Source organism: Artibeus jamaicensis, unplaced genomic scaffold (assembly GCF_021234435.1).
Source record: "Artibeus jamaicensis isolate MK-2021 breed Jamaican fruit bat unplaced genomic scaffold, CSHL_Jam_final contig_1028, whole genome shotgun sequence".
Lineage (NCBI taxonomy): Eukaryota > Metazoa > Chordata > Mammalia > Chiroptera > Phyllostomidae > Artibeus > Artibeus jamaicensis.
Genome location: NW_026521201.1, coordinates 5,176,018 through 5,188,542, shown reverse-complemented (window position 1 = coordinate 5,188,542; position 12,525 = coordinate 5,176,018). Strand labels below are relative to the sequence as shown.

At 46.0% G+C, this 12,525-nt stretch overlaps 1 protein-coding gene across 1 annotated transcript; it reads right to left on the bottom strand.

Moving 5' to 3' along the window:
- Nucleotides 1–8,304: 8,304 nt before the first annotated feature.
- TEX52 (testis expressed 52) lies at nt 8,305–12,315 on the bottom strand. The gene is made up of 3 exons (XM_037133922.2): nt 12,244–12,315; nt 10,594–11,144; nt 8,305–8,599 (listed from the first exon to the last, which is right to left on the bottom strand). Exons 1-3 carry the CDS (start codon nt 12,313–12,315, stop codon nt 8,305–8,307), a joined length of 918 nt encoding a protein of 305 aa, XP_036989817.2.
- Between the last annotated feature and the right edge of the window lie 210 nt (nt 12,316–12,525).

The following is a 12,525-nucleotide window of genomic DNA, read 5'->3' as shown; positions in this document are numbered from 1 at the left end:
CCTCCTGGACAAAACTACAGAGGCCAGGCAGCAGCATTGTCCCCTTTTTGAGCCCTCCCCCATACAGAGCCACAGAAGCGCCCCATGGGTTGCCCTACCCTGTCAATTACATCAAGTTTCCCCCATTCACTTAACAGGGAGCTTTTCTACAATAGGCCACACTACTAAGACAGGGAGTCAAAGCAGCTCTACCTAATACACAGGAACAAACACAGGGAGGTTGCCAAAATTAAGAGGCAAAGAAATAGAGCCCAAATCAAAGAACAGAACAAAACTCTAGAAAAAGAACTAAACAAAATGGAGATAGGCAATCTACCAGATGCAGAGTTCAAAACACTGGTTATTAGGATGATCAAGGAACTCATTGGGTACTTCAACAGCATAAAAAAGACCCAGGCAGAAATGAAGTTTACACTAAGTGAAATAAAGAAAAAATTACAGGGAACCAACAGTGGAGGGGTGCCACAGTCCAGCCACAGCAGGGTCCAGGGGTTTCTGAAAGGTGGGTAAGGCGTCGGCAATGGGTAACAGATGACAACATGCCTCAAAAAACAGTGAAGCTCTGTTCTGTTTATTGCAAGCACAAGCAGGTTTTTATATTTTCATTTTAGGTAGTGATTAACATTTGCAGGTGCATAGCATGATCAGTTAAGCAGAAAAAAATCAATACAAAGGTAACCAGGAAAAGTACAAAAGTTCCCATAGATTCAGTTATATTAAACAAAGATTATTTTGACCAGGAGAACCATAAATCAGGCAATTAGAAGTAGCTGTATGTACAGAATTTGAATGTCTTATTGTATATTAAAGTTCTCAGAATTTGTCATGGGCAAAAGGATATGCTAGATTGAGTAGAGGTAATAGGAAATTTATTATAAGGCCTTTGTGATGTCTAACTTAGCTATCTAGCCTTTTCTATCTAAAATGTTTCTCTGTGTACTACAAACTCTGACTCCCTAGTAACTGTTTCTACATACTTAGTTTGTAATAGCTAACCAGCTTTTCTTATTTCTTTGCCTGTCTAATTGATATATATTTCTATTCAAAGTAAAGGAGGGGCTGTTACTCCAACAACTTTTAGACATACAGGGACTTTGTTCTCTGGTCAAGAAATTATTTTGTACCACTTCATTGGAATTATGCGAATCAATGAACCTGAAATACAAGTGTCTAACAATCCCACCACCTTTTGATCACCCAAACAAACATGTACAGAGAACTAGACAGGAAATCCAGCCACAGTTGCCTCTGCCTTGCAGATGCATCTCAACCGTCCTGACCATATCCCTGGACTGTGGGTCGGGGTCTATATAGTTTTTACTTATTTCTTGGAAGACCCTTTGTATCTGTGGGTAAGGAACAGTCGTGGGAAAGTCTTTCTAATCTGTTCTTCCATTGCCTCAACTGTTGGCAGCACAACTTGTGTTTGCAACAATAACCTGGTTCTTTATTAACTGGCCTTATCTGTTGATTTAAGAGATCGAACTTGTTTTTCTTATTTCTGGTACACCATGGCTGTCCTGATCACTTTAAGTTGCTCAAACCAGGGTAATTTATACAACTCGACATGTTTTCCCTTATGGTTAACAATTAAATTACCCTGGCTGGCGTACACCCCTGTATAAAAGGGAGAGGGGAATCTGTGGGGATTTTTCCATCCTTTCAGGCAGTTTCGTGGGGAATACTAATGTTTTCCCCTGAACTGTCCCTTCCTCTTGGGTGATTTTCACAGGAATAAGTAAGTACAGTACAATGCCTATATGCAGTAGCAAGAGTATAATAATTAAAATAAAACAATCAATTGTTAACCCATTTTGGATGCCACATTCTCTTCCAGGGAGACGAATTCCTTGAACTCAAATCCTCCATGTCCAGACCTTGTCAGACAACATGGTTGGAAGAGGACATGGCAGAGGGGATCAAGCCAAGAATCAAATCAATGATTTGGAACATAAGGAAGAAACAAACATTCAATCAGAACAGCAAGAAGAGCCCTGGCTAGTGTAGCTCAGTGGATTGAGTGCGGGCCTGCATACTAGAGGACTGTGGTTCGATTCCCAGTCAGGGCACATGCCTGGGTTGCAGGCCAGTTCCCAGCAGGGAACACACGAGAGGCAACCATACATTGATATTTCTCTCCCTGTCTCCTTCCCTTCCCCTCTAAAGATAAGTAAATTAAAAAAAAAAAAAAGAACAGCAAGAAGAAAAAAGAATCCAAAAAAAAAAAGTGAGGATAGGCTAAGGAGCCTCGGGGACATCTTCAAACATACTAACATTTGAATCATAGGGGTACCAGAAAGAGAAGAGGAAGAACAAGAAATTGAAAACTTATTTGAAAAAATAATAAAAGAAAACTTTCCTAATTTGGTGAAGGAAGTAGACATACAAGTTCAGGAAGCACAGAGAATCCCAAACACAGAGAATCCCAAACAAGTTGTACCCAAAGAGGCCCACACCAAGACATAGCATAATTAAAATGTCAAAGGTTAAAGATAAAGAGAATCTTAAAAGCAGAGAAAAGCAGAGACTTACCTACAAAGGAGTTTCCATAACATCATCAGCTGATTTCTCCAATTCAAGTACTAACCAGGCCTGACCCCGCTTAGCTTCTGAGATCAGATGAGAGTGGGTACATTCAGGGTTGTATGGCTGTAAACTGTCAGCTGAGTTCTCAAAAGAAACTTTGCAGGCTAGAAAGGACTGGCAAGAAATATTCAAAGTCATGAAACCAGGGACTAAACAGCCAAGATTGCTCTACCCAGCAAAGATATCATTTAGAATCAAAGGGCAGATAAAGAGTGTCCCAGACAAGAAAAAACTAAAGGAGTTCATCATCACCAAGTCATTATTATAGGAAATATTAAAGGGACTTATTTAAGAAAAACAAGAACAAAACCATGGACATTAAAATGGCAATAAATTCACTATTAACAATAATCAAAGCTAAAAAACAAACAAAGCAAACAAGTAGAACAGCAACAAAATCATAGATGTGGAGATCATTTGGAGGGTTATCAGTTGGGAGGCAAAAGGGGGAGAATGAGGGAAAAGGTACAGGAATTATGAAGTACAAACTGGTAGGTACAGAATAGACAGGGAGATGTTAAGTACAGTATAGGAAATGGGGAAACCAAAGAACTTATATGAATGACCCATGGACGTGAACTAAGGGGAGCAGATTGCTGGAGGGAATAGGGGGTGCTGGGTGGCTAAGGGGGAAAAATTGGGACAACTGTAATAGCATAATCAATAAAATATATTTTAAAAACATGATATAATCTACTCTAGCATCTCTCCATTGTATTGGGAAGTTCTTCACAGCTAATCTAAATCTCTATAACTGTATTCAAAATCTCTCCTTTTTGTCCAAACCACAGTAGAGACAGAAGAAAATTGGTTCCCACATTCTTCATGATAACCTTTTATGCCTTTAAATGTCTTTATACCTTTTCTTTTTAATGTTCATCCTCAAGGCTAAACAGTGCCAATTCTTATCTCTGGTTGTAGGATGGGAAGGAGAGTTCATTTGGCACAGTGAAATCATTCAGTCAAATACCCTGCCACATAAGGAAATTCCCAGCATATTCTTCATGGAATGGGTTATTCAGAGCCACACTAACAGCTCCCTTGAGCCCATGGAGGTGAAGGGCAGCCAGTTCTATTTCAACCTGGCCCCAGTTCTGTTTCTCTTTCTCCTCTGGGCCCTGTCAGATCTGCTGATAGGAATGAAGCTGTTTTCCAGAATTCTCCTGTTCAGAAGGTCTGTGCCAATTTTGAAAATTTATCACCTTACCTCTACGCCCAAAGGTAGATTTTCTGAAGATTTCAGGCTAAGGAAAATTTTTATATTTGACACTAAGATGTTTTTCTCCAAGTTTACAGATGGCAAAACAAGGCCAAGTATTTGTATTTACTGATGAAAGCAGACCAAACAGAAGATATTGAAATGAACTCAGACAAGCTTGGTCAAGTATTCCAACTCAGTCATTTACTAACTGGGTGACTTTGGGTGAAGTGCTTAATCTTTTGGAATCCATGTGCTCATCTATAAAACTGAAATAACATGGGATTGTAGAACTGCTGTGAAATGTAAATAAGAAGCAGAAGCAAAATGCCTCTCATGCCTCAGTTTACCCATCTCCAAAATGGAGATTATAGTGGCACCCACCTCACTGTGTTGTGAGGATCAAAATGGAGTGACATGTGAAAAGCTCTCACCATGTTATATAAGACACAGTAAGTGCGAATAGACACTGGCTGTTATTTGGGAACCATACATATGCATACTTGTGCTTGCACGGACATGCACACACACAGGCCTCTCCCCTTTGCTCTCATAGGACAACCGAATTGGGTGTCTAGTACATTATTTCTCACCCTATTTTAATTGTTTATTTGTCCATCTTCCCACCAGATCCTCGGCCTTATCAGGGTAGGGTGTGTGTGTGTGTGTGTGTGTGTGTGTGTGCGTGTGTGTGTGTCTTCTCTCTCTTCTTACCCAAAATTTGTTGATGAATTGTTCAGCAGGACTCCAGGAGAGCAGGAGGAAACAGGCTGTTGTCTCTGTAGCTACTGAGATGATGAGACACTGGAACAGCCTGTTGTGTTCTTCATCCGATTTTTGAAGTCACAGAATCCAGCTGATGCCACAGGCATTCAATGAAAGGCAATCACCCTTCCTACTCATCCCCCTTCCCTCCCACCCATGGGGATTATTTGCCAGCCCCTGGGCCCTGTACCCTAATCTTCATCTGGCAGTTGCCCTCAGAGAATCTGGCAAAGTTGCCCAACTCTTTTGAAACACAGAACCACTAAATACAGCAATAGGGAGTAGCAATTACTTCCATGGGGTGATGAAAAGAGTAAATGTATGTGGCTCATTGGACAGTACAACTAGGAAAGAGCTCAAAGGTGGAAGAGAAGCATGAAGACAAAGGGCTTAAGCAAGCAAGCCAGTGATGAGTAGAAACAAGAGGCCAGAGTGTCCTGGGGAGGGTGGAAGTGAGGCTGGGGAAGGCTGAAGAGAGGATCTTGGCTCTGATTTGTCATCTCAGGGAGCAGTGATGGGGATTTTTGAGGCATGGCATTCAGATGGGAGACAGACAGCTGAAGACCAAAGATCATGATTGGCCAAGTGGCTGGCCCTGCATCTCTCCCAGGGGTTCCTAGCCCCCACAAGTTCTAACGGTTGCTGACCCCCAACCATTCCTCAGGCCTCCAGCAGCTTGGGAACCTGAACTGACCTCAGCAACCCAGCTCATGAGACTATTCCTGGGCATAGGGAAGGTGAGGTTGCAGAAGGGGAGGCGTTGACCCAGAAGTGGCTTTGAAAGCCTCCGTGCTGGGATTAATTAGGGTCTGTGAAGCTGGTGGCATTCAGCAGAACACAGCATGTTCTGCAGAGGTCCATCCCCACCACCCTCTTAGATATACTCTGAAAAGTTGCAATGAGTGAACAGGTCTTTAAGGCAGACTCAAGTTATAGGGTTCCCCAACTCCACCCTACCAAAGGCTTTCAAGAACTCCGTATTCATTAGGGTATGTGGGGGGGGGGCAGAGGGTAGTGCTCACAGTTGCTGGTTGGCTGAGCTGGGGATTGCCTTACAAAAATTCTCAGGCCCAGGACAACGTATGGATGGATGTTATTCTTGTCCCCCATGATCTGCGTGGCCCACTGGTGGTCAGGGATTTCAGGATCCTTGCTTTCACATATCTGGTTGGCTGCTAGACGAGTGGGTCCCTGAAATGTTGGAGTCCACCTGCCAGCAGGAAGGAGGCTGCTGTCTGGAGAGGAGAGTGAAAAAGTGATTGGGGGGGTGGGGCCTGGAAGTCCTGCTGATGTGAGGCTGGCAGCTGCTGAGTGGTTGGGCTGTGCCAAGGCCTGAGTCTATACAAGTGCAGCTTACCTCTGTGCTCTCCACTAGCTGTAGGTCAGAGAGTGGACAGCTTTCTCTGAAGAATTCTGATAGCCTCCTTCCTTCCACCTCCTGAGTCTTCATATTAATCCTCTAAATATCCACAGGCCTGTCACTGTGGAAATGACAAAACCCTGGCCAAGTAGCCTGAGAAGCAGGATGGGAACACAGGCCCTGTAGTCCTCCTGGAGCACAGCCCTATGCTTCCTATCCTACGACCAGGGGGCCAGGGACTGCCTGTGGTTGTGGCCTGGAGCTAGTCACTTCTCCAATGGGCCTTGATTTGGCCTCTAGCCAGTGAGAAGTTGTTTTCTAATTGCCTACCAGCTCTGACATAGTAGGATCCTAGGTAAAGGGACCTCATTCTTTCTACCATCACTCCCAATCCAAAGTTTGGGAGAATGGGTCTATTCCCAGAGTACTTCCCTGCACCTCCCCAGAGTACTCAGGAAATTCTCCTTCCCCCCTGACTCCTCTGTATCTACCCCATACACATACCACGGAGAAAGGTGGCAAAGAAAAGGACTGTTGAATAGAGTCATAGATTTGGGACCATAAGGAAGTTTGGAAACTCTGTATACACACACTATTAAATTCTTTAAAATTAAAAAAAAAGATTTTATTTATTTTTAGAGAGAGGAGAAGGGAGGGAGAAAAACATCATTGTGTAATTGCCTCTCAAGCTCTCCTTACTGGGGACCTGGCCCACAACCCAGGCACGTGCCCTGACTGGAAATCAAACCTGCAACCCTTTGGTTCATAGGCTGGCACTCAATCCTCTGAGCATACCAGCTGGGGCATAAAATTATTTTTAACTGAGATGAAATATACATCAAATTGACCACTTAAGGAAAACAATTCAGTTGCATTTCACTCACTTGTGTTGTTGTATAACCACTCCTTCTACCTAGTTTCATCATTCCCAAACTCCAAACCCATTAAGCAGTCAATTCTCATCTTCTCCTTTCCCAGCGCCTGGCAACTATCAGTTTACCTTTTGTCTCTATGGATTTGCCTGCTCAAATACATGGAGTTCATATAAATAGATTCATACAATAGGTGGCCTTTTCTGGCTTCTTCGTTGCAGTACAATGTTTTCAAGGTTCATTTACATTGTAGCATGAATCAGTACTTCATTCCTTTTTATGAATATGTAATACATTTATTTTTTACTTTTATTCTAGGGGCAATGGTTCATAGCTTTATTTACAGAGGGTCTACAATGTGCCAGACACTTTGCAGGGACCTCATTTATGTGATTTTACTTATTCCACCAATTTATACCCTAGTGGCTGTTGGATGCACATGAAAAAACTGAAAATCTGAGGGGACCAATGACCTTCCCAAAGGTCACATAGTTGGTTAGCAGATGGTTAACCAGGACTGGAGCCCTGTGGTGTTTTGATTCCCAAGTGCCTGCAGGGCTTGAGAAAAGTAGAGCCAAAGAGGCAGTGGGAAGGAGGCCAAGAGAAGCCCCACTGGGGAATATTTGGGGTTTGATGGGGACAAGAAGAGGTGAGGTGGCTTTCTCTTCAGAGGCCTCCCAGCTGCCTCCCCACTGCCACCTCCACCAGGTCTCCTGCAGGCCCTCTCCTACCTAATCTCCACCCAACTCGGGGCAGCACCTCTCTGACTGGTATAGTTTGCCTGCTCCCATTTTAGGCCACTTGTCCCTGACACCACATTGGAAAAGTTGAGGAATCTGGGTCACCTGCAGCACAGGCCCAAGGCCCTAACGTGATGCTCCAGGGGAATCAGTCTGACCTTTACCTTGTTTCTCTCCTGTCCCTTACAGGAGACCTGGTCAGCCTTCCTCAGACTTGACTCTGCCATCCTCTAGCACCAGCCTTGGCCTGACCCCTGCTCCCCCAAATCCTGTGTAGGACCTGCAACCCAACAGGGTTGCTTCCAGTCTTTGTCCAGACATCAAATTGTCCATGGAAAGGTGGAATTGAAGTTATTTTTGCCTCAAAACCTTCCTGTACTCTGACCAATCCCAGTCTTGTTCCAGTGGGCTATGGGAGTGGAGGTAACTTCTTACCCACACTTCTTAGAGTGTCTCTTCCCTCCAACCCTCCCCAACCACACACCTTCTTCCTGCCCATTCCTCATTCTGTCCCTAGGAATGGGATCCCCACTCTGCTCTCCCCACTCCCCTCCCCCATTCCTCCCACTTGCTATGAGAGTCCTCCAAGGAAGACATAACAATTTAGAGTTTCAATAGCATCTCAAGGAGTCTGGACTACAAAGATGGCTTGAAGTTGGAGGGGTTGGTGGAGAGAGTCTGTTTTGCAGAAGCCAGAGTCCAGCCACCTCAAAGCCTTCTTGCTTAAGGAACATTGGTTGAGAACACTGGAGCCCACCATGCTCCCCATCCATCGAGGATTTTCTAGGTATGTCCAGATCTTCTCTTTCTCTTCCTTGAGAAAGTTTTGCTGGGCTGTGCCTTGGAGAGATAGTGGAGGGGCAAGGCAATGCGGTCCTCTATCAGGGTTTGGTAATTCCTCACGAGGTCTTGTGTCAGGGGCGCCCTTGGCAGCAAGGCCAGCTTTAGCGCCTTCTCCTGGTAATGAGGCACAGGGTTCGGGCAGGGCCAGCTCCTGGCAAAATCATTGGGAAGTGGGTTGGGTAGGAGCTGGAGGCCGAGGGGTTCTAACCTTCCACCAGCTGAGATATGCTGGTACCTGTTGGGGAGCAAGGGTGTGGAGAGAACAGGGAGGTCAAAGGGGAGATCAGGAATGGTGTAAGGGGTGAGATGGGAGAGCAGGAGGCAGCTCTTCATAAGCTATGAGCAATGGACCTGTAGGGAATCTCTTCCATCTCCTAATTGGATGTTGATCTATTCCAAATGGCCTGTACCCTGCATGTGTTTTGCATTGGGCTGGAATAATTGTGTTTGGCTGGTCAATCTTCCATCCTTTTGCCATATTGATTGTCGTATCATTATCCAGATTCTAACCACTCTTCAAGTCTCACCTCCTTCACTGACACAGGGCTCATGAGAGGCAGATGAATGCAGCACACATGCTCCCCTCGTCACTGGTTAATGTGATACTGCTACCCAAGAGCCCTTCCTGCTCTGCACTGCTGCCTTCTGACACCTGGTCTGACAGCTCCCTCTTGGACAGGTCTGCAGTGTTAGAGCTGACAGTGAGAAATTGGCTCTGTAAAAACCATGGTTGAGTAGTGGCATATTTCCTGTGGCTCAACATGCTTTGCACCTGGTTCAGAAGATGGGCCCTGTTTGCTATCTTTGGTTACATAAGAGGTTCTCAGGCTTGGCTGCACATCAGAAACATCCTCAGGAGCTTTTAAAAAAATACCATGCCGCAGGCTGCCCCAGGCTAAGTTAGTTAGAGTCTCCCAGGAGGGGCTCCAACCTCAACATTTTTCTACAGAGGCCGAGATGATTGAGATGATTGTCAGGCACTACCAGAGTTGAGAATGGCTGGGTCTGCATGTAAATGTTTTATTTCCCAGCAAGATCAAAACTATCTTGATGTCTAAAATACTCTAGGTTTCTCGTGCCCAGAATGTGCTCTTTCATGGATGTAGAGCCACTTTAACAACTTATTTTAACCCCTCGCAGAGCTGTTTAAAAGGGATGACAGAACATCTGACCCTGTCATTTGACCAAGTTTTGAGGAGTGATCTAAGTCTCCTGCACAATTGTCTGCCTGGTATTGATACACATTAGCCATCAGTAATCTTCATTGCAGGGACAGTAGAGAGAAGTCCAAGGTCCTAAATAATCTTCTCTCAAAATCATCAGTCATTGGCAGTTTTTCTAAGTTTACACATCTCCACAGCCAACCCCCTAACCCCTCAATGCTTCTCTTAATGCCCTTGGGATTGGAATTTGAGACGTTCTATTCTTATTCATCTCCCCCTTTCCTGGCACTCATGCTAAGTGAATTCCCATGACGGCAGGGGCGGGTGGGGGCTGGGGGTGGGAAGGGAGCTGCAGGGTTCTCCAGTGGTTCCTTTCGATTCTGCATTCCTGTCCCTGCTCACTGCAGTCGGCCCTCCACCCCTCCTTTCCACTTTCTGAAGGCTTCCCACCCACGATGCCTTCCTGAGGGGGATGCTACAGCCTACAGCAATCCCTCCCTCCCTCTTCTGAATTTCTGTTATAACATCTATATTTTGTTTAGTGCTTTTGTACATTCATTAACCCATTTTATATTCACCTGTTTAGGAAGGCATGGTATTTACCATCCCTGTGTTATCAATGATGGAACTGAGTCAGAAAAGCTAAACAATCCAAGCTTCTGACTCCAGCTCTCAGCTCTTTCCACTAATGACTGACATCCTTACAACATCCACTCTGCCTCACACTAAGCTCTTAGCATGTGTGAGCTTGCATTGACAGCTGTCTTTCCTTGCATGTGTGTCGGTGTCTGCCTTTTGCAAGCTCCTCAAGGGCAGGGATTGAATGACTTTCTCTGTATCCCCAGGGTCTATAGCAGGTGTTAAGAACATAGTTGTATTTCCTTATTGTTAGCTAAATAATTGAGCCCCTTCCTTGGCTGTCCTTCCCTTGCCTCCATCCCTTCCCTCCAAAGTTTAGTTTTTAGATGACTAGAGGTGGGAAGGTTAGAGAAACAGGAATCAGAGAGGGAGGGGTCACCTGCAGGTGGACAGTGTGTGAGCTCTCTGAGGAAGGAGTGCCTCTTACTTCTTGAAGTCCTTTGGTGGCAGGATGTTCCCATTGGTGTCGAGTGGAGGTGCCCTTGCTTCACTCCTCAGCTTGAGTTTCTCCACCTCTCTTAGCTCCTTCACTGTCCTGAGAATCACCCGGTTCTTCCTTTTCATGTCCAAGAAGATAGGATTACAGCTGATGAAAGTTAGAAGGCTGTTTTGGCCCATCCAGGAGGGAGGGGGGATGCAGGGCTCTGCTGGGAGCCGGCGGTGGGCCCTGGAGTCTGTCAGCCAGCGCCAGACATTGCTGTCATAGGGCCTGTCGGGCCTGGTGGGAAAGGTTGCGGGCAACTGTCCCACGTCAAGCCATGTGTGAAAGCCCCAGGTGTGCTCAGCTTCATTCTTCCAAGGGTGGATTAGTCGGTGGCGCACCTTGGACTTCATGTCTGTGCAGGGTGGCAGCTTCAGGGCCAGCTGGTGGTAGACTTGTGGAGTGAAGCCGGGCAACTCCCAGGGCTCATCGGGGAGGAGAAACTCACGCTGTGCCCGCATGCAGGGGGTCCGGAGAGGCTCACTCACCTGGACCATCTGGAGAGAGACAAAGGGAGCCTGGGGGCACTCTGCTCTCCTTCGCAGGGGCAGCCCCAGAGGAAACAAGCTGCCCGCCTCCTCCAGACCCAGGACTCTGTTCAGGACACTGATGGCCTGGCAGGGAGCCAGGTCTCTGCTCTTGCCCTGACCACCAATAGTTACCACAGCTCCATATTATTCTCATGGGCCTTTCAGCTTCTGTTCTCTTTCCATTTTACCAGATTTGGGTTTTCATTCCCGCCCCTACCTTCAACTTGAATTTTCCCACTCTTCAACCCTCCTCTTCATTTGGTGCCCCCACATCCCTGCCGAGGAACTTGTGCTCCTAGCAGGGCACATCAGGCCTGAGGAAACCCTGAGGACAAACTGCCTCAGACCAAGCCAAGTTTTGAAGGGAAATCTTTCTCCAGAGGATGGAGCCTGGGCGCTTTCCCACCTGGACTCCTCCTATTACTTGTTTTGCTGTCATTGGTACATTGTGCTTCTCATTAAAATACAAGCAAGTATAGAAAGCATCTAGATTGTTGGTTTCTTACCTTTTCTGTGCCCCAACCCCTATGAAATAAATAGTAGCAAATATGTAGGCACTGTGCTAAATATGTATCCACATCTCATTTAATTTTCACAACCCTATGAGCAGGTGTTATGTATGGTCCTCATCTCAAAGATGCAAAAAGCAAAATGGACTGAATAACTCACCCAAAGTACCAAGTGAGTGACCAGCAGAGCTGGAACCTTGGTCATCTGTCTGCACTGATCGTGAACTGTGCTCTTTGAAAATGCCTCTCCCTCCTGTCCACTCCTAGGACTTTTCTTGTTCTAAAAACTCACCTGTTTCTTGGGGCCAGCCTGCTAAATCATTTCTATGTGATCACCCAGTGGGTCGGTCCAGGAGATGTAATAACCAGGCATCTCCTCTCCTCTGTTCTGAGCTGTGTTCACAGTAGTGTAGGACCAAGAGAGGAAGACAGTAGAGTTCATGGGCTGGAAGATCGGCTTCCCTGGAGAAAGTATGCCCTACCTGACCAGGGGGAGAGTCACTAGCCCAATGCGGGTACAAAAAAGTAGGCCTCAGAGATGGGGCCCTACTCCCTACCTGCAGGAAGGGTTCTCTGACAAGGGATGCATCACCCCGCCCTCTAGCTGATCTTCCTGGCCTAGAGGCCATTGTGCTTCTGGCGATTGCCAGGAGAGGCAGATTTGTAGGGAAGACTTTACTAGCAGCATTGTTTGCTGTTGGGGTTGCTATGGTGATGTTTCCTGGGTGGTGATGAAGGGAGGAGGGCTCATTAGGCCCTTGGCCCCTGGCTGTCTCAAGTGAGACAGCTGGGGAAGAAACAAGTTCTGACTTGGAGAGATGGTAATGAGAGCTCTTCTG

What these genes read in the sequence shown, in the direction of transcription:
- TEX52 (XM_037133922.2), bottom strand. Translation starts at nt 12,315, where the DNA reads ATGGCCTCTAGGCCAGGAAGATCAGCTAGAGGGCGGGGTGATGCATCC. An exon ending in TCAGAGAACCCTTCCTGCAG is followed by an intron (nt 11,145 to 12,243) that starts GTAGGGAGTAGG and finishes GTCTCTCTCCAG; the next exon opens with ATGGTCCAGGTGAGTGAGCC. An exon ending in CCACCAAAGGACTTCAAGAA is followed by an intron (nt 8,600 to 10,593) that starts GTAAGAGGCACT and finishes GCTCCCCAACAG; the next exon opens with GTACCAGCATATCTCAGCTG.